Source organism: Myotis brandtii, unplaced genomic scaffold (genome assembly GCF_000412655.1).
Source record: "Myotis brandtii unplaced genomic scaffold, ASM41265v1 scaffold317, whole genome shotgun sequence".
Classification (NCBI taxonomy): Eukaryota; Metazoa; Chordata; class Mammalia; order Chiroptera; family Vespertilionidae; genus Myotis; species Myotis brandtii.
In genome coordinates this window covers 1,959,997-1,978,018 of record NW_005362155.1, presented here as the reverse complement: position 1 = coordinate 1,978,018, position 18,022 = coordinate 1,959,997, and the positions used below count along the sequence as shown (strand labels likewise).

At 58.7% G+C, this 18,022-nt stretch overlaps 4 protein-coding genes across 10 annotated transcripts in view; 3 read left to right on the top strand and 1 right to left on the bottom strand.

The window, feature by feature from the left end:
- The window catches only part of FBXL16 (F-box and leucine-rich repeat protein 16), an 11,899-nt gene extending 4,935 nt beyond the window's left edge, over positions 1-6,964 (top strand). For 2 of the 5 annotated variants that reach the window (XM_005870383.2, XM_014543034.1), the window contains exons 2-6: positions 2,186-2,844; positions 3,537-4,045; positions 4,356-4,440; positions 4,793-4,856; positions 5,087-6,964. In XM_005870383.2, the coding sequence (XP_005870445.1) occupies positions 2,200-2,844; positions 3,537-4,045; positions 4,356-4,440; positions 4,793-4,856; positions 5,087-5,235 (1,452 nt within the window). In that variant the 5' untranslated portion in view covers positions 2,186-2,199 and the 3' untranslated portion in view covers positions 5,236-6,964. The other 3 variants (XM_014543035.1, XM_014543036.1, XM_014543037.1) reach the window with 3 other exon arrangements.
- Positions 6,965-7,557: 593 nt separating this feature from the next.
- Positions 7,558-14,084, top strand: WDR24 (WD repeat domain 24). 2 transcript variants are annotated; one of them, XM_005870381.2, is made up of 9 exons: positions 7,558-8,715; positions 9,085-9,575; positions 11,071-11,248; positions 11,403-12,075; positions 12,605-12,723; positions 12,801-12,922; positions 13,017-13,121; positions 13,202-13,542; positions 13,670-14,084. In XM_005870381.2, exons 2-9 carry the CDS (start codon positions 9,095-9,097, stop codon positions 14,021-14,023), a joined length of 2,373 nt encoding a protein of 790 aa, XP_005870443.1. In that variant the 5' UTR covers positions 7,558-8,715; positions 9,085-9,094; the 3' UTR covers positions 14,024-14,084. The 2 variants fall into 2 exon arrangements, with proteins under 2 accessions (XP_005870443.1, XP_014398518.1); XM_014543032.1 differs by having other exon boundaries at positions 8,482-8,715; positions 9,093-9,575.
- Positions 14,085-14,247: 163 nt separating this feature from the next.
- JMJD8 (jumonji domain containing 8) lies at positions 14,248-16,115 on the top strand. 2 transcript variants are annotated; one of them, XM_005870382.2, is made up of 9 exons: positions 14,253-14,403; positions 14,478-14,573; positions 14,742-14,790; positions 14,872-14,968; positions 15,067-15,132; positions 15,230-15,349; positions 15,435-15,502; positions 15,581-15,715; positions 15,804-16,115. In XM_005870382.2, exons 1-9 carry the CDS (start codon positions 14,306-14,308, stop codon positions 15,882-15,884), a joined length of 810 nt encoding a protein of 269 aa, XP_005870444.1. In that variant the 5' UTR covers positions 14,253-14,305; the 3' UTR covers positions 15,885-16,115. The 2 variants fall into 2 exon arrangements, with proteins under 2 accessions (XP_014398519.1, XP_005870444.1); XM_014543033.1 differs by lacking the exon at positions 15,067-15,132 and having other exon boundaries at positions 14,248-14,403.
- STUB1 (STIP1 homology and U-box containing protein 1, E3 ubiquitin protein ligase) lies at positions 15,934-17,552 on the bottom strand. The gene is made up of 6 exons (XM_005870419.2): positions 17,354-17,552; positions 17,099-17,264; positions 16,806-16,893; positions 16,609-16,665; positions 16,409-16,525; positions 15,934-16,337 (listed from the first exon to the last, which is right to left on the bottom strand). Exons 1-6 carry the CDS (start codon positions 17,493-17,495, stop codon positions 16,212-16,214), a joined length of 696 nt encoding a protein of 231 aa, XP_005870481.2. The 5' UTR covers positions 17,496-17,552; the 3' UTR covers positions 15,934-16,211.
- Between the last annotated feature and the right edge of the window lie 470 nt (positions 17,553-18,022).

Genomic DNA, 18,022 nt, shown 5'->3' with positions numbered 1-18,022 from the left:
GCCGAGGGCCAAGCCGGCCCCGCCTCGACTGTGGGAAGCGGCCAAGGCCGGGTGGGCGGCGCGCCCTGAGGGATGAAATCATGGAGCCCTGCTCCGGGAACACACAAGGTCTTCAGGCTGGGGCTGCTTCTCTGCACCCAGCAGCCCAAAGGTGGGAGTTACCGGGATATCCTCTGCCCTGGACCCAGGAGTGGGGGCCGGTTGTGGCCTTCATCCTGTAACTCCATGAAACACTGCTGGCCACGACGGCCCCCTCCTCCTGTGCTGGCATTAAGGGCAGCCCTCATGTCACACCACCCCCGCCACTGTGGGCAAACTTTAACTCCTTGGAGCCTAATCTACCAGCTGCTCTGAGGCTGAAATCCATTACTCCAGTGGGTAATTGGCAGAATTTATAGATGTCATGTATCAACCTGTGTGAAGTCATGAGCTACCTGGTCATGAGCTAGGGAGGGGCTATCCAAGGTGTGGGAGCCTCTTCAGGGGAGGGAGGGCCCAGGGTGGACTCTGGCCTAGGGGCTCATGGCTGCCAGGTCAGGAGGGCTTTGGGGCCCAAAGCTGGGTTGGCAGTTATGAGGGCCATGTGTCCCAGGTCTGGGCACCCTCTCCAGGCATGGAATGCTAGCAAGGGTTGTCCGGTCCAGGGCTTGGAAGCAATAGAGGGTGTGGCGCTGGGAAGAGCAGGGAAAGACAGCCCACTTATCTCCCTCGTTCCTGGTGGCTCCTGTCCCCTTCCACTCGAGCAGGCCGTGGGGTTCAGAAGCAATTTCCGTGTCACTTTCTAAGTGCACATTGTAAGCCATGCACTATGCGTAGCCCTTTGCACATGCTGTCCAGTGGAGGAGGTATTGTCACCTCTCTGGCTTCTAAGTGAGGAGAGTGAGGCTTGGAGAAGAGAAGGCCTTGCCCAGGCCACACAGCCGAGGTGGGGCCTGTTTTGAGTCCAATGTGTGTGACCATGTGGATGAACGCAGTGCACAGCCTTCTCGCTGGATGTCTGGTGGGCAGGATATCTGGAATGTGGAGCAAAGGGTAGCACTGTGAGAGTCCCACTGCCCCATCTCTCAAGGGCCATCTGTGGCCTGTGCCCTCTGACACCCATTCACAGACTTGGAGGCCTAAGAAGGGGAGCCAGGGTGGTCTCAGCCCCGCTCTGGGGAGAGCCCCCTTCACATAGCCTTCCATAACCAGCTCTGCTCTACCACTATGACCTTGTGCCAGCAATTCACACTGCCTCAGCTCGGCTTCCTCCTCTGGTCAATGGCTACAGTCACCACAGCATCATCCTCAATGAACTAGGTGGAGGGTTAAAGAGATAGTATGTGCCCTGGCCGGTTTGGCTCAGTGGATAGAGTGTCGGCCTGCGGACTGAAGGGTCCTGGGTTTGATTCCAGTCAAGGGCACGTACCTTGGTTGCAGGCTCCTCCCCAGGTGCGTGCAGGAGGCAACCAATCGATGTGTTTCTCTCATATTGATGTTGTCTCTGTCTTTCCCTCTCTCTTCCACTCTCTCTAAAAGACCAATGGAAGAATACGCTTGGGTGAGGATTAACCAAAATAAAAAATAAAAAAAAGTAAAGACAGTATGGTCCAGGGCTCACTGTGCTGGCATCACAGTGATCTCTGGGAAGACACCTGCCCTTTCTTTGTGTAGATTCTGAGCTACAAAACCTCCTGGAGCCACTGAGATTCTCAGGGGCTGGTGTGGGAATCTCAAGAATACTGGAACTACTCCAGAGAGCCGTGCCGGCGCCCCACCGTGGAGAGGCCAGAGACTGCCCTAAACCCTCTCCCTTAGCTATGCAGCCCCTGTGCAGTGGAGGTAGGCCTGGCAGGCACTGATGGTGGGCATCAGAGTAGCAAAGGTGAAGAGAACAGTAACGGGTGAGCGACTTGTCTCTCTCCACCTCTGTTCTCTCATCTGTAAAATGAGAACCATTGTAACCTAGATGTGGAAAGCTCTGTGAGTGGGTGCAGGTTGAGCTCAGTGCACACACTAGGCACTCAGAGACTGGCCCTGTCCTGTTGCTGCTCCATCAGGGAGGGAGGCTGCACTTAGATCCTCTTTGTCGGGTGGTTCTAGGAGTGTCCTGGGAGGGGACACCCGGGGACAGGAAGGGGCCAGCTCTTCTGCCCTCCCAGAGAGAGCATGAAATTCATTCCTCACTCTGGGCCCCTATCTGCAGAGTGACGGAGGAAGATGTCCAGCCCCGGAGTCGACGGCGACCCCAAGCCCCCATGCTTGCCTCGAAATGGCCTGGTGAAGTTGCCAGGCCAGCCCAACGGTCTGGGTGCAGCCAGTATCACCAAGGGTACACCCGCTGCCAGGAACCGCCCCTGCCAACCACTGCCCCCACCCACTCTCCCACCACCCAGCCTGGCTGCCCCGCTGCCCCGGGCTGCCCTGGCTGGGGGCCTATGCCCCCCAGCAGGGATCCCCCTTGGTGGACCAGCCTCAGCCCCTGCACCTGGGCCCCCAGTGGAGCGGCCGCCACTGGCCACAGATGAGAAGATCCTCAATGGCCTCTTCTGGTACTTCTCGGCCTGCGAGAAGTGTGTGCTGGCCCAGGTGTGCAAGACCTGGCGACGTGTGCTCTACCAGCCAAAGTTCTGGGCGGGCCTCACACCTGTGCTGCACGCCAAGGAGCTTTACAACATGCTGCCCGGTGGTGAAAAGGAGTTCGTGAACCTGCAGGGCTTTGCGGCACGCGGGTTTGAAGGCTTCTGCCTAGTGGGCGTCTCCGACCTGGATATCTGTGAGTTCATCGATAACTACGCCCTGTCCAAGAAGGGCGTCAAGGCCATGAGCCTCAAGCGCTCCACCATCACTGACGCTGGCTTGGAGGTGTGTCCTGCTGCTGGCTCAGAAGGGACAGGGTGGGGGCAGGGCTGGGCAGCAGCAATGGAGCAGGTGTGAGGGTGAGGAGAGGTGGGGAGTGGACCCAGAGGCAGCTCAGGCATGCAAGAAGCAATGTAGCTGAGGGCTGAGCCAATGCCCTGAGGGGGATCACGGCTCTGGGATAGGTGAAAGCAGGACTAGTTACATAATTTGAGCGGCCCAGTCCAAAATGGAAATGCAAGTCCCTTGTTTGAAGATGATTTAGAATTTCAAGACAGTGACAGAAACACAGCTCATTACGGGTAAGGTCCTTCTGAACACCGGCCCTGCATGCCAGTGGGAAGGATTCTAGAGGTAATGGGGGGAGCGGGGCAAAGGGCAGGGGTGCAGGTGGCGCCTTCCTTGGGATCTGGACTGTAATCATCAAATCATTAACACCAACTGTTCTGGGCACATGCTCTGGCCAGGCCATGGGCTCCCAGTTCCCTGTGCCCTGTCTCCTCTGTTAGTGTGGTTGAGGTGTAACAGAAACACTATCAAGTGCCCTTGTCCAAGAGTACAGCTCCACGTATGATTACACGAAGGACAGGGTTCCTTCTACCCTCCCTCCTATTCTCCTCATGGTGCTCTGTGGGGAGGGGCACATCCAGGGAGAACCTAGGTGAGCTTGAAGGTCATACCTCCTGACCCGCCCACAGGTGATGCTGGAGCAGATGCAGGGCGTGGTGCGCCTTGAGCTGTCCGGCTGCAACGACTTCACGGAGGCAGGGCTGTGGTCCAGCCTGAGTGCCCGCATCACCTCGCTGAGCGTGAGTGACTGCATCAACGTGGCGGATGACGCCATCGCAGCCATCTCGCAGCTGCTGCCCAACCTGGCCGAGCTGAGCTTGCAGGCCTACCACGTGACGGACACAGCACTGGCCTACTTCACAGCGCGCCAGGGCCACAGCACCCACACTTTGCGCCTGCTCTCCTGCTGGGAGATCACCAACCACGGTGTGGTCAACGTGGTGCACAGCCTGCCCAACCTCACAGCGCTCAGCCTCTCCGGCTGCTCGAAGGTCACTGATGACGGTGTAGAGCTCGTGGCTGAGAACCTGCGCAAGCTGCGCAGCCTCGACCTCTCCTGGTGCCCGCGCATCACTGACATGGCGCTGGAGTACGTGGCCTGCGACCTGCACCGGCTGGAGGAGCTGGTGCTGGACAGGTGTGTGCACCCTCCCCCACCCCCAGGCCATGAGGGCGGGGCGGGCGAGGTCAGCAGAGCTCTTTGAGCCCAAAGCCTAGATTAATGAACTGTAAATAGGGTGGGGCTGCTGCAGAGGTGAGGGGCGGGGTCCTCAAAACTCGGGCCTAGTGTGAATGAGATGGGGGCTGTGGAAAGGAAGGGGCTATTATGAGTGGGGCAGGGGGTGAGTTCACGCCAGGGGACCCCGGGAACAGGAGTAAGGGGTGGGAGCCGAGGGAAAAGGAGGGGTGTTGTGAGGGTGGACAGCCCCGCTCTGTTGCAACCACAGGTGTGTGCGCATCACGGACACGGGCCTCAGCTATTTATCTACCATGTCGTCCCTCCGCAGCCTCTACCTGCGATGGTGCTGCCAGGTACCGGCCCTCTCCGCCTCTGGCGATCGGGGAGTAGGCAGGGGGGTGGGTGGCGCGGGGAAGGCCCCGCCCGGACCGTCCTCTGATCTGCTCCCGGCCCACTCAGATCCTGTAAGGAAGTCTGGGATCCCTCCACACCCAGCGGCCGACGTAAGCGGAGTGTGCGGAGTCCCCGGGGCCCTCAACGACATTCCCCAGCTGCCTCCTGGCTCCGTGGGGGAGCTGAGAAACCCCCGTTTTGAACCCCGCTCCCTGCCCCTCCAGCAGCTCCAGGCCAGCGGCCTGACCCCAGGAGCGGGGCTCCTGCCGGGCGCGAGCGGAAATAGTTAACTCGCTCCGCCCTCCCGCCCAGGTGCAGGACTTCGGGCTGAAGCACCTCCTGGCCATGAGGAGTTTGCGTCTCCTGTCTCTGGCAGGTGAGACTACCCCCAGCCGCCCTCCTGGACAGTGGTCACCCCCCGTGCACGCGCGCGCACACACACACACACACACACACACACACACACGCACGCGCACACACTTTGTCCGCCTCCGCCAAACCTGCGGGGTCCCTTGTGCGGATCTAGGTCCAGGTAAGCGGAGGGAGATGCCCCGCAGGCTCCCTTCCCCGAGCCCCGCCCACTCAGCCACCGCCCGGTCCCCGCAGGATGCCCACTGCTGACCACCACCGGGCTGTCGGGCCTAGTGCAGCTGCAGGAGCTGGAGGAGCTGGAGCTGACTAACTGCCCCGGGGCCACCCCCGAACTCTTCAAGTACTTCTCGCAGCACCTGCCCCGGTGCCTCGTCATCGAATAGCGTGGGGTCTCCTCGCCCCGGTCGCTGGAACCCGCCTGGCTCTGGGCGGGGACCCGAGGGCGCTACTCAGACCCCTCTCCCCGCTCTTTCTTGTCCAGCACGGGAGGTCCAGCGAACCAAGGGAAAGCCCTGCCCCGCGGCCCCTCCGCTCCTGTCCTGGACCCGCCCAGGCAGGGAGAAGGGGGGGGGGGTAATGGGCGGAGCCCGCCCCATGCACGCACGCACACACTCGGGGATTTGTGCATGCCCCTCGTGCCCGCCCTGCACGCCCACCCTCCGCAGCCACTTCCCTTGAATCGCACGCCCACTGGGGGTGGGGGGTGGGCCTGGGCCTGGGAGGCCTTTTAAGCTCTCAGACGGCCGTTCTTACCGCCTGCCCCACCTCACTCCCCTCTGTCTCCCGGGGCTGTCCTCCCCGTCTCGGGAAGGGCCCACTGGGATTGAGGGGGGCTGGGTCTCCCAGGACACAGGGGCCCGAAGAGCCCCATGGGCTGCCTGCATCTTCCACCGCACCTCACCTGGAGCCCTCCAGGGGGTACGAGGGGAAACAGGCTGCCGCCAAAGCCATGGCCCTCCAAGGAGCCCAAGTCCCACCGCCCTTCCCCCACTTCATTCCAGCCTGCCCTACGCCACCTCCCCTCCTCCTTGGCACTGTGTGAGACAGTCCCCTGCTTGCCCACCCCTACCCCCAGGCCTACAAGTCCCTAGGCCCTGGCCAGACTGGGCTGAATTAGGTTGGGAGAGGTGTAGAATGGGTGACAATGACCTTGGCACAATGAACATTAGCCCAGCCAGCTTCTGTCCATCTCAACCCAGAGGTGGTACAGCTACCTTGAGAGACCCCAAGCTGAAGCAAGCCCCAGGGCCCACAGGCCTTGGGAGCAGTCCTGGGTGGACCCTTCACTGCAGCCCCTGTAGGTAGCTGGGCCCAGGCCTCTCAGTGACACACTTCACCTTGGACAGGTCTCTATAAATTAGAAACTGGAAAAGTGGGCCCCAGTCAAGGCTCAGGGTCAGCAGCAGCCAGCTTCCAGTGGCCAGCACACCCTTAGCGCCCAAAGGAGGGAGGGCTCATTTCTAGCCGCCCCCCACCCCTCCCCAGCTGCCCAAACTTTTGCTTGCCCTATTGGGCTCTGACCATGATCTGTCAGATCCTGAGACTGGGAAGTCCTAGGGGATGCTGGCACATCATGGCAATTGCTGAGGAGGGGGCTGGGACCCCTTTCCATCCCAACCTTGAACCCCAGGAGATGCAGTGCCCACACCTAATCTTGGGACATCCTGCCCCCCATCTGGTTGGAAGAGAGTAACCAGTTCTAGAGAGAGAGAGAGAGAGAACAAGAGATACTATTGAAGCATAGAAACAGTTCAACAGCCCAAAGATCTTTCTGCCCCTGGAGTGCTCACAGGAAGCTCCTGGGCTGAAGTGGTGAGGAGCCAGTTTCTTCAGCCCCTCCCACAGCTCCTTAAATGGGAGGTGGCAGCTGTCCATTTGTCCAAAGTATTAATGCAACTGAAGCTGTGATATTTCCAACGACTGTAGAAGGAAAGATTAAGGGGAGAGAGGAAAACAAAACCAACCAACCCCTAAAATCATTTTCTTATTGTACATAATGACCTCATTCTCCTGTATATGCGGAAGATATAACCTTATATTTGGTAAGTGTTTCTTGTGCTATTTTATCACGTGACCTGTTTATAAAAATATATATTAAAAAGGTTGTAAAAACATGTGTCTGAGTTGTTTTTAGGTAATCAGGCTATGATGGGGAAGGTATATCTGCCTGAGGGGCCTAAGTCTCTGGATTCTTGTGCACCTCTCAACTTATCAAACTTGTTGGTTCTTTCAACAAATATAGAGGCTGGGTGCCTTGATGCCAGGCAGAAAACCCAGTACTGACCAACAGAGAAGGTCCCTAAGCTCTCTTTGGTTCAGGGGGAAGAGACAGGCACTAAAGTCATTACACCTAATATTCTCTCCAAAATATCTAGGATCTATTCCATCCTTTCAGAAGGGCAAAAATGAGCCTTGTTTTATGCACAGGGTAAATGAGGTTAAGAGAGGGGCAGGCCCGGCTGGCATGGCTCAGTGGTAGAGCATTGACCTATGAACCAGGAAGCCATGGTTCCCGGTGAGGGCACATGCTCCGGTTGCACACATGCTCAGGTTGTGGGCTTGATTTCCCCGTGTGGGGTGTGCAGAAGGCAGCCGATCTATGATTCTCTCTCATCTTTGATGTTTCTATATCTCCCTCCCTCTCTGAAATCAATAAAAAAAAATATTTTTTTTTTAAAGAGAGGGGCAGGATGTTCTAAAAGATCACACAATGCAGCAAGGACAGACCAGAACTCAGACCCAGGAGAGAAAGGGAGGCTCATAGAGGGTCACTTAACAGGGTTGTGTGAACAGGCACTCAGGCACTGGAGTTTATGGAGACCAAGACAGACCTGCCTGGTGGAGCTCACATTCGTATGCAACAGACAACAACCAGTAAACAGAAACGGGTTGTGATGAGTGGAGGTGACAGTGATTCGGAGAGAGGCCTCGTTAGATAAGGTGGTCAGAGAAGGCCTCTGCGAACGGGACCGTAAGCTGAACACTCAAGGGTGGGAAGAAGGCGCGTTCTGGAGAGGTGGCCGAGAGGCAGGAACGTGGCGGGCTGGAATAAAGAATGGAAGTCGCTGTGAATGGAGGTACGCCGGGAGAGAAAGAGGTCATGGGTTTGGGATTTATTCACCACGTGATGGGGAGCTATGGGGCGCCTTAGTCCGAAGAATGGTAGGTAGCTGCTCTGCGGAGTTCAGATCATGGGGAACAGGGGCCCGGGAAGCCTTTAAGAAAACCTGCTCCTGGGGTTCCGGGGACATGAGGAAGGAGGTGGAGACGACTGGAGGAATTCGGGACTCGTTTAGGGATGATGCATGGACTTGACGGACCATGAGGAAACGATGAGCACTGGTAACAAACACTGAGATAAAAATAAAAAATAAAAAGAAGAAAAGAAAAAGACAACCACTGAGGCGAAACCGGAGGAGCCCCTCTATCTCAGTCCTGGACCAAACCTCCCGCCTCCAGCAGCGCCTATTCCTAACCCGGAACTTTTGTGGTGTGGGAGCTCGTTTCCGGGGAGGAACTGACAAGAAAAGGAGCACTTCGGACAAGGTGCGGGAAAGAGACGGGCTATTTCCTGTGCGTCGCTTCCGGCCCAGCCGGGCAGCTTTACTAAATGGTTCGGGTACTCGCGGAGGAAGAGGCTCCATCAGTTCCTCTGGCTCTGTTCCCGCTGCCTTCGCCCCCCAACGCCACCGCAACCTCCGAGCCGCCGACGTCTCCTGCCCCCGTCCCGCCAGACCCTCCAGGCTCCTTAAACATCTCGGCTTGAAGTTCCTCTGGGTGCCCAGCGCCTCTGTTCCTCCAAGGCCCCCTCTAGCCCTCTGCTCCGTCCCCCGGAGGCCCGGGAGCCGACTGTGTGGATGGTGGTAACGACCTCACTTTTCTGTTGGGATTGACTAAAGGTCCAGTGACTGCCTAGACCTGACTGCTGAGGGGATAGAAAGGTGGTCTGGGCAGGGACTGACCAGGTAGGGTCTTTCCCACAAGTCAGACATGGGACTGACCAGCTTCAGGGCAGCTATGGCACCTTCTGACCGCCCCGCCAGGGTGATGGAACTTGTCAATCAGACTGACTGACTGATGGTGGACTGCTCTGGACTGGCTCACCAAGACTGACTAGCCCAGGTCTAAGCAGTTTTGGGGGCTCCAACTAGGGTGAAGTGTTTGAACTGACAGATCCCCTTCCTTTATGGTGACCTGGCCAGCCAACTTCACTGACCTCCTGTCTCCACTAGCTGTACAGCCATGGAGAAGATGTCCCGGGTGACCACAGCCCTGAGTAGCAGTGCACTCACAGGCCATACTATGCATTGCCACCTGGACGCTCCAGCCAATGCCATCAGTGTGTGTCGCGATGCAGCCCAAGTGGTTGTGGCAGGCCGTAGCATCTTCAAGATCTATGCCATTGAGGAGGAGCAGTTTGTGGAGAAGCTGAACCTGCGTGTGGGTCGCAAGCCTTCGCTCAACCTGAGCTGTGCTGACGTTGTCTGGCACCAGATGGATGAGAACCTGCTGGCCACAGCAGCCACCAATGGTGTGGTAGTCACATGGAACCTGGGCCGTCCATCCCGCAACAAGCAGGACCAGCTGTTCACAGAGCATAAGCGCACGGTGAATAAAGTCTGCTTCCACCCCTCTGAGGCCCATGTACTGCTCAGTGGCTCCCAGGACGGCTTCATGAAGTGCTTCGACCTCCGCAGGAAAGACTCTGTTAGCACCTTCTCAGGTGAGGCCCTCGGAGGCGGGTTGGGCAGGTGTGCGTCTTTGCAGGTGGCTGGACTATCGAGGCAGGTTAAGACGTGCTGCATGGAGCCCTGGCCTGGTGGCTCAGTTGGTTGGAGTGTCGTGCCGTACACCAAAAAGTTTTGGTTCGATTCCGGTCAGGGCACAGACCTAGGTTGTGGGTTTGATTCCCCCATAGGGGCACATACAGGAGACAACTGATCGTGTATGTCTCTCTTTCTATAGTCAATAAAAATATCCTCAGGTGAGGATTTAAAAAAAAAAAAAAGGCCTTCCTGGGGGAGGGAACAGCTTAGCTGGGACTGAAAGAGTAGGTGGGGTCAGCAGGGGAGGGACAAGGCAGGCCTAGTTGAAGTGTGAGGAGTAGCTGGAGTGTGGCTGCAGCTCTGATGCATCTGAAAGGACAGCTGGGTATTGGATGGAAGGGCAGAACCTGAGCAGACCTACAGCCAACCTCAGTGGTTGAGCAGATGGTTGTTTCACTGCTTCCTCTTCCCTTGCCTCAGAGCCCCAGGCTGCCTCATTGCAGGAAATCCAATGGGACTTTCAGGGTCCTCAGCCCAGGGATGCAGAGGTGGGGTGCACTGCCTGGTCCCACTATGGCTCTTTTCCTAGCAGGCCCAGCTCCCTGACAGTGGTCTTGAGACAGTTCTCCCTTGTCCATCTCAATGAAACCAAGTGAAGCACAGGGCAGAGTCCTTGGAGAATTGAGGGTGGGGTTCCCTTAAGACAGACCCTGAGCTACCTGTGCTGGGGTAAAGCTGCACACTGCGCTCAAAGGCTCTCGGTGTGGCAGTTTATGGTGGTGGACACGGACCCTCAAAGCCTCCAGTCCTCTGGATTTGACCCAGAACTTCAGCTCAAGGTGGAGGGGCTGGGCAGAGGCTGAGGCACCCTCATCCATGCCTCCTTGGGCCTCCTTCTGGGGCCTCAGAACTCGTTGGGGGGCATGGACACGTGGTCCAGTGAGACTCCTGTTCACCCAATGTTCTGCCACCCAGTCCTGAAGCTAGGCCACAGCTTTGTACAAGGACTGACATCAGAGAAGAGAATCCAGGGAAAAGCAAGGCCCAGGAGTTTATATCAGAAACCACCTGATGCCACCCTGGCCGATGTGGATCAGTGGTTAGAGCATCGGCCTGTGCACTGAAGGATCTTGGGTTCGATTCCTGGTCAAGGACACACACCTGCATTGCACCTTCTATCCCCAGCCCCAGTTGGGATATGTTCTGAAATCAATGGAGAAATGTCCCCTGGTGAGGATCAACAAAACAAAAGAAACCACCTGATGCCTGGTGTCCTGCTCTCCAGCCCAGGCTGTTGTGTCTGTGCAGCCTCTCCTCTTCTTGTCTATTCTAGGCAGGACTCGAAGGGTCCACAGCCACTCCCAGGACTCCCCTCTTGGCCACTCTCTCTTCTGGAATCCCCTGTGGGCTTCACCCCCTCACCTTCTCCCTCCATTGACATCCTACCCATAGGCCAGTCTGAGAGTGTGCGGGACGTCCAGTTCAGCATCCGGGACTACTTCACTTTCGCCTCCACCTTTGAGAATGGCAATGTGCAGCTCTGGGACATTCGGCGGCCTGACCGTTGTGAGAGGATGTTCACAGCCCACAATGGGCCTGTCTTCTGCTGTGACTGGCACCCTGAGGACAGGTATAGGGCGGGCTGGGGCAAGGGCATGGGTAGGACGGGATGGGTGGCACTCATGGAAGGACTCTCTCTCACTGCCTCGAGTCCTGTGAGTCAGAGAGTGGGGAACCCTCCCACCCCAAGAGAAGAAACTGAGGGCTTCATGCGCCTTCCATAGGGGCTGGCTGGCCACAGGTGGGCGTGACAAGATGGTGAAGGTCTGGGACATGACCACCCAACGCGCCAAGGAGGTGCACTGCGTGCAAACCATTGCCTCGGTGGCCAGAGTTAAGTGGCGACCTGAGTGCCGCCACCACCTGGCTACATGCTCCATGATGGTGGACCACAACATCTACGTGTGGGATGTGCGCAGGCCCTTTGTACCAGCAGCCATGTTTGAGGAGCACCGCGATGTCACAACAGGCATCGCCTGGCGCCATCCGCATGACCCCTCCTTCCTGCTCTCTGGCTCCAAGGACAGCACACTGTGCCAGCACCTGTTCCGTGATGCTAGCCAACCTGTAGAGCGTGCCAATCCTGAGGGCCTCTGCTATGGTCTCTTTGGGGACCTGGCCTTTGCCGCTAAGGAGAGCCTAGTGGCTGCTGAGTCAGGGCGCAAGCCCTATGCTGGTGATCGGCGCCAGCCCATTTTCTTCAAGCGCAAGCTGGACCCTGCTGAGCCCTTTGCAGGTCTCGCCTCCAGTGCCCTCAGCGTCTTTGAGATGGAACCTGGCAGTGGCAGCATGAGCTGGTTTGTGGACACTGCTGAGCGTTATGCCCTAGCTGGCCGGCCACTGGCTGAGCTCTGTGACCACAATTCAAAAGTGGCTCGGGAGCTTGGCCGAAACCAGGTAGGTGGGGCTGAGGGGGACTGAGGGACCATGACCTTGGGGCAAGGTCAGGGGACTCCTTTAACTGCTGCTCCCAGCCCCTGCCCTGAGTTCAATTCACCAACCCTTACCTGCCCCAGTAACTGAGGGTGCTCAGGGCCCCAGAGCAGAGCAAATACTAGTGCCATCCTGGGGGTATAATTTGGGGGCATCATGGGGCTTAAACCCCCAGTCTGGCTCATTCTTGCTTCAGACTTCCTAAGGTTCCTGGCCTTGTAGAAGTCCACACTGCCTCTCTCATCATCTCCCTGGGGGATGAGGCTTATTTCCTCATCAGCCACCTCCCACATCTGCTTCTGTGCCCTGCAGGATGGGGGCTGGGATTTTGGTCTTTCCCATGGGCCTCAGTGTCCCTACCTGAGGTGGGCCAGGACACTGGGTCCCTGGGCAGCTGAACGCAGAGAGTTTATAGTTCCATCCAGGCAAAGGGAGGGCCTGCATGGGGCACCAGGGACCCAGGACCCCATGAGTGACCAGTGCCCACTCCTAGGTGGCACAGACATGGACCATGCTACGGATCATCTACTGTAGCCCTGGCCTGGTGCCCACTACCAATCTCAATCACAGTGTGGGCAAGGGCAGTTCCTGTGGCCTGCCACTCATGAACAGGTAGATCCCTGGCGGCGGCTCTCTCAGAGGGTGGGACTGCTGGAGCCTACCCACCTATCAGCCCTCCCTGCCCCCAGTTTCAACCTGAAGGATATGGCCCAAGGACTGGGCAGTGAGACCCGGCTGGACCGCAGCAAAGGTGACACACGGAGCGACACGGTGCTGCTTGACTCCTCAGCTACACTCATCACCAACGAGGGTAGGCTAGAGGGCGACACAGGGTATTGATGGGAGTGGGGCTGGGCATCCCAAAGCAAGCCAGCTGTGTAAATCCCTCCCTCCCTCATGAGCAGATAACGAGGAGACCGAGGGTAGTGATGTGCCTGCTGACTACCTGCTGGGCGATGCAGAGGGCGAGGACGATGAGTTATACCTGCTGGATCCAGATCACGCCCACAGTGAGTGGGGGCTGGGAGGGGCACAGCTGGGAGTCAGGGCCAGAGGCTCAGACCTTGCCTTCCTGGCCCCTGCCCCACAGCTGAGGAGCCTGAGTACGTGCTGCCCCAGGAGGCCTTCCCACTGCGCCATGAGATTGTGGACACGCCACCAGGGCCTGAGAACCTACAGGACAAGGCAGACTCACCCCATGTGAGCGGCAGCGAGGCAGATGTGGCCTCCCTGGCGCCCATGGACTCCTCCTTCTCGCTGGTCTCTGTTTCACACGCACTCTACGACAGCCGCCTGCCACCCGACTTCTTCAGCGCCCTGGTGTGCGACATGCTACGCTTCTATGCTGAGCAGGGCGATGTGCAGATGGCTGTATCCGTACTCATCGTGCTGGGTGAACGTGTGCGGAAGGACATAGATGAACAGACGCAGGTTGGTGAGCGGGCCGGAAGGAGGGCCTCCCTGCACACCTGTCTGGGCTTGTACCCAGCATGCTGGGGTGAAACCCGTGCCCACGACCCTGGTCTCTTGCTTCCCTCTGCCCTCCCCGCACCACCAGGAGCACTGGTACGCATCCTACATCGACCTGCTGCAGCGTTTCTGCCTCTGGAACGTGTCCAACCAGGTGGTCAAGCTCAGCACCAGCCGTGCTATCAGCTGCCTCAACCAGGCCTCCACCACTCTGCACGTCAACTGCAGCCACTGCAAGCGGCCCATGAGCAGCCGCGGCTGGGTCTGCGACCGGTGCCACCGCTGTGCCAGCATGTGTGCCGTCTGCCACCACGTGGTCAAGGGCTTGTTCGTGTGGTGCCAGGGCTGCAGTCACGGGGGCCACCTGCAGCACATCATGAAGTGGCTGGAGGGCAGCTCCCACTGTCCTGCTGGCTGCGGCCACCTGTGCGAGTACTCCTGATCTGGTCCCGGGGAGGGAGGAGCCTGGAGCTTGTGAACCAAATAAAGGAAACGGAACCACAGACTGAGGCTGCCCTGTCCTCTCGTTGAGCAACTCTGTGGGGCGGGAGGGCAGTGCCCCTGGGAACTGGTAGAAGTCGCTAGTAGTTCTGTCTTCCCTCTGCTTTCCGGAGATAACGCCCCTTCTGGGGCGGGCCAAAGGAGGCCGCTTCCGGGAGCCCTCCCAACGCCAGGCTGTTGCCACAACGACGGAGTTCCCAGCGTGCCTCGCGGCGGCGGGCTCATGGCGCGGCGGCGGGGGCACAGTCTCTTGCTGCTAGTGCTCTGGACGCTGACGGCTCCCGCCCGGCCCGGCCCCGGAGAAGAGGGCGACGGAGGGTGGTGAGCGGCGCTGGCCGGTTGGGGAGGGGGCGCACAGCGGGGCGGCCTGGGTCGCTGACGGGCTGTGCCCACAGGCAGCGGCGCGGAGCCGCCCCGGCGGCGGTGGCGGAAGAGGAGCGCTGCACCGTGGAGCGCAGGGCCGACCTCAGCTACGCGGAGTTCGTTCAGCAGTACGTGTGCCTCCCATGCTGCCCCACCTCCCAGGCCCCAAAACCCGCCCAGGAGCGCTGTCACGCCCTTATTTGCCTGCGCGCACCGGGACCCCCCAGGACTGCCTCTCCTTGAGCGAATGTGTGGGGACGGGTCGGGCCAGACTTTAACTCTGCTGTTCCTTCTAGCTACGCCTTCTCCAGACCTGTCATTCTGCAGGGACTCACAGACAACTCAGTGAGTACTGGTTCCTCTCCTGGCCACCTCTCCCCCGTGTGGGTCGGGCCCTTAAATACTCTCTCCACCCCCAACCCCCAGAGGTTCCGGGCTCTGTGCTCCCGCAAAAGGCTGCTGGCATCATTTGGGGACAACGTGATTCGGCTGAGCACTGCCAACACCTACTCCTACCAGAAAGGTGAGCTGCCCCACCTCGCAGCCCAGCCTGCTTGACGGCATCCTGGAGGCACCAACCAGTTCTGACCGGCCTCCCCCCCGCCCCCCCCCCACCCGCAGTGGACCTGCTCTTCCAGGAGTATGTGGAGCAGCTGCACCCCCAGGACCCCACCTCCCTAGGCAATAGTGAGCACTTGGGCTGGAGGCAGTGGGTTGGGGAGGTGGCACTTGGAAGTGCCCAGGTGCCAGGATCCCTGCTTCCTCCTGTGTTCTTTGCTGACAGACACTCTGTACTTCTTTGGGGACAACAACTTCACTGAATGGGCATCACTTTTTCGGCATTATGTCCCACCCCCATTTGGTCTGCTGGGTACCACTCCTGCTTACAGCTTTGGGATCGCAGGTGGGTGCCTTACAAGACCAGGGGTTTTGGGGATGGGGAGTGCAAATTGGGTTTGGTCACTAGCTGCTCATAACTAACCCCACAGGAACTGGCTCTGGGGTGCCCTTCCACTGGCACGGGCCTGGGTTCTCAGAAGTGATCTACGGACGAAAGGTCAGCATAGGGTTATGACTGAGACTTCTGGCTCACTGACCACAATACAAAGAGTGACCTTGCTGCTCCCACCTCCAGCGCTGGTTCCTATATCCTCCTGAGAAGACACCGGAGTTCCACCCCAATAAGACCACTCTGGCCTGGCTCCAGGACACCTACCCAGCCCTGGCACCATCTGCACGGCCCTTGGAGTGCACCATCCAGGCTGGTGAGGTCAGTGGCTGGTAGGAGAGGGTCAGGCTGGGCTGGACTGAGGCCCCCTGGCCCCCACCCCCGCTAATCTGTGCCCTACCCAATCCAGGTTCTGTATTTCCCTGACCGATGGTGGCATGCCACACTCAACCTTGACACCAGTGTTTTCATCTCTACCTTCCTCAGCTAGCCAGAGCGGGCAGCTGACGAGCCCAGTCTCACACCAGCACACATCCCTATACTGCTCACAGGTTTTATTACAAGGATAGTAGTGGCAGCAGCCTCAGCCAAAACCACCATAGCCTGCTGTTTCAGGCTAAGAAGGGAAATGGGGGAGAGGGAGGGGGAGGGCTCATGGCCTACCAGCAGAACTGATAGAAGATGGGATGGGGACACCAGAGTAGGGGTCCAGGGACACAAACTATATACAGGAGCGGAGGGGGGGTACTGCCCCAAGGCCCTCCGGGGTCAGGGTGCCAGGCGAGGTGGGAGGAGTTGCCCTCCCACTTGCTGTGCCTCAGTAGTCCTCCACCCAGCCATTCTCAGAGATGAAAGCATCGATGACCTCTTTCATGGCCAGGTTGGGGATGAGCTGTTCCTGGGTCAGAGGGCTCCGGGTCACAGGGTCAAAGTGGCCCACACGCTGCAGTGACAACAGAGTCAGAAAGTGTTTGGTGGGCTGGGGCCCTGCCCCCAGCACCCATAGGCCCTCACCTGCAGGTGCTCCTCAATGTCCTTACGGTCATAGGTGATGCCACTGGGTGTGATGCACGGCTCCCGCATCAGCTCAAAGCTGATTTTGCCACACAGATAGTCAGGGATGTCTCGCTTCTGCATCACAAGGGTCAGGGATCAGGAAGGGGACGCTACTACAGATCCTGCTACCTACAGGCCCTAGAGAACAGCCAACTCACCTTTCTCTTCTCATCCACCTGGGAGAAGAGGTCATCCATGTCTGCTAAGTACTTGTCCTGCAAATAACCAAGCAGCCATGCATGGGCCAGACTTCCCATCTCCCTTCCCCAGACACAGACACACACAGGAGCCAGGGGCACCCTCACAGAATGTGCACACAAACACAAGACCCACACGTGGGCCGGGGCACCCTCACGTGCTTGGCCTCGATGCAGGCCTGCTGGGCCCGGACGTGGCCATCATCCTCATCACCCTCATGGTTCCGCTGACACTCTTCCAGCTCCCTGGGGGTTGACCAGGAGCTGGTCAGAGACAGATCTGGCCAGGAAAGGTCAGACTCCACCCCAACCTCAGGCTTGTTCAGGCCTGCTCCCCCTGTCTTCTGTTCACCAGGGTTAGCCTTCAATAAACACTTGTGTTCATGACTTAAAGTGGTGACTTGTTGGGGGCAGGGGAGGGGGGTTCCCAGAGTCTGTCATCACAGCCCACCTCTCACGCTCGGCCACAATGAGTCTTGTGAGGTAGGAGTGCAGCTCATTCTCCTGGTGGATGCGCCGCTCCTCAATGCTATTCCAGCGCTTCTTCTTGGCGATGCGCAGAGCACTGGGGATGTCATCCCCAAAGTTGAGTCGCTGCTCCTTAGCCAGGTTGTAGGCTGGGGGGACAAAGGCTTCAGGTCACCCTTTGGCCAGTCCACCCACCTGGTCCCAAGTACCCCCATAACCAGCCAGCCTGCAGACCCACCTCGCTGCAAGTTGGCAATCGCCTCATCATAGCTCTCCATCTCCAACTGGCATTGCCCCAGGAAAAAGTGTGCCTTCACGGACTGCCCATCCAGCTCCAAGGCGCGCCGGCAGTCAGCCAGGGCCTGCTCGTGCTGCTGCATCTTCAGATAGCACAGTGCCCGGTTGGTGTAATACACTGCCACCAGGGGATTCCGGGTCTGGGGACCAAGGCAGGCCAGTCAGCGTGAGGGAGTGAACTCAGCCTGCCCCCTCTGTCCCAGGCCTTGTCCTGCCTTGGGGTCCATGGTTGAAATCAAGACACTAGAGGTTTTACAGCTTCAAAGCCTTTGAGGCCTGAGGACGGGTGGAGGGTGGTGTCCTGGCCCTGAGGCCTGCGGGAGCCCTCTCAACTCCAGTAGGTTTTGTCAAGTTAAGAGTACCGGAACTGTGGAGGTCCCCAGCTTTGGACGGGGTCCCTGGCCCTGCCGGCCTCAGGCGCCCTGAAGCTCCCACCCGACATAGGTCTCCGGCAGCCAGCACTGGGTTCAGCCTTGGCACCTTTGCAACGAGATCATCGAGTCCTCAGAGCCTACGTGCTCCTTCCCCGTCAGAACCACGGCCCTCCTAAGGTCCGAAAAGGGCGGCCGGGCAGCCCGGCCCCACCCCCTCCTCTGGCCCGGACGCCGGA

Bases quoted from the DNA above. Each gene is read 5' to 3' on its own strand.
- JMJD8 (XM_005870382.2), top strand. From the start codon at position 14,306: ATGGCGCGGCGGCGGGGGCACAGTCTCTTGCTGCTAGTGCTCTGGACG. The intron at 15,350-15,434 runs GTGGGTGCCTTA...CTAACCCCACAG, and splicing joins TTACAGCTTTGGGATCGCAG to GAACTGGCTCTGGGGTGCCC. The intron at 15,716-15,803 runs GTCAGTGGCTGG...TACCCAATCCAG, and splicing joins GCACCATCCAGGCTGGTGAG to GTTCTGTATTTCCCTGACCG.
- STUB1 (XM_005870419.2), bottom strand. From the start codon at position 17,495: ATGCAGCAGCACGAGCAGGCCCTGGCTGACTGCCGGCGCGCCTTGGAG. The intron at 17,265-17,353 runs GTGGGTCTGCAG...TTGTCCCCCCAG, and splicing joins GATTGCCAACTTGCAGCGAG to CCTACAACCTGGCTAAGGAG. The intron at 16,338-16,408 runs GTGAGGGCCTAT...TTGTCACTGCAG, and splicing joins ACATTGAGGAGCACCTGCAG to CGTGTGGGCCACTTTGACCC.
- WDR24 (XM_005870381.2), top strand. From the start codon at position 9,095: ATGGAGAAGATGTCCCGGGTGACCACAGCCCTGAGTAGCAGTGCACTC. The intron at 12,724-12,800 runs GTAGATCCCTGG...CCCTGCCCCCAG, and splicing joins GGCCTGCCACTCATGAACAG to TTTCAACCTGAAGGATATGG. The intron at 12,923-13,016 runs GTAGGCTAGAGG...CCTCATGAGCAG, and splicing joins TACACTCATCACCAACGAGG to ATAACGAGGAGACCGAGGGT.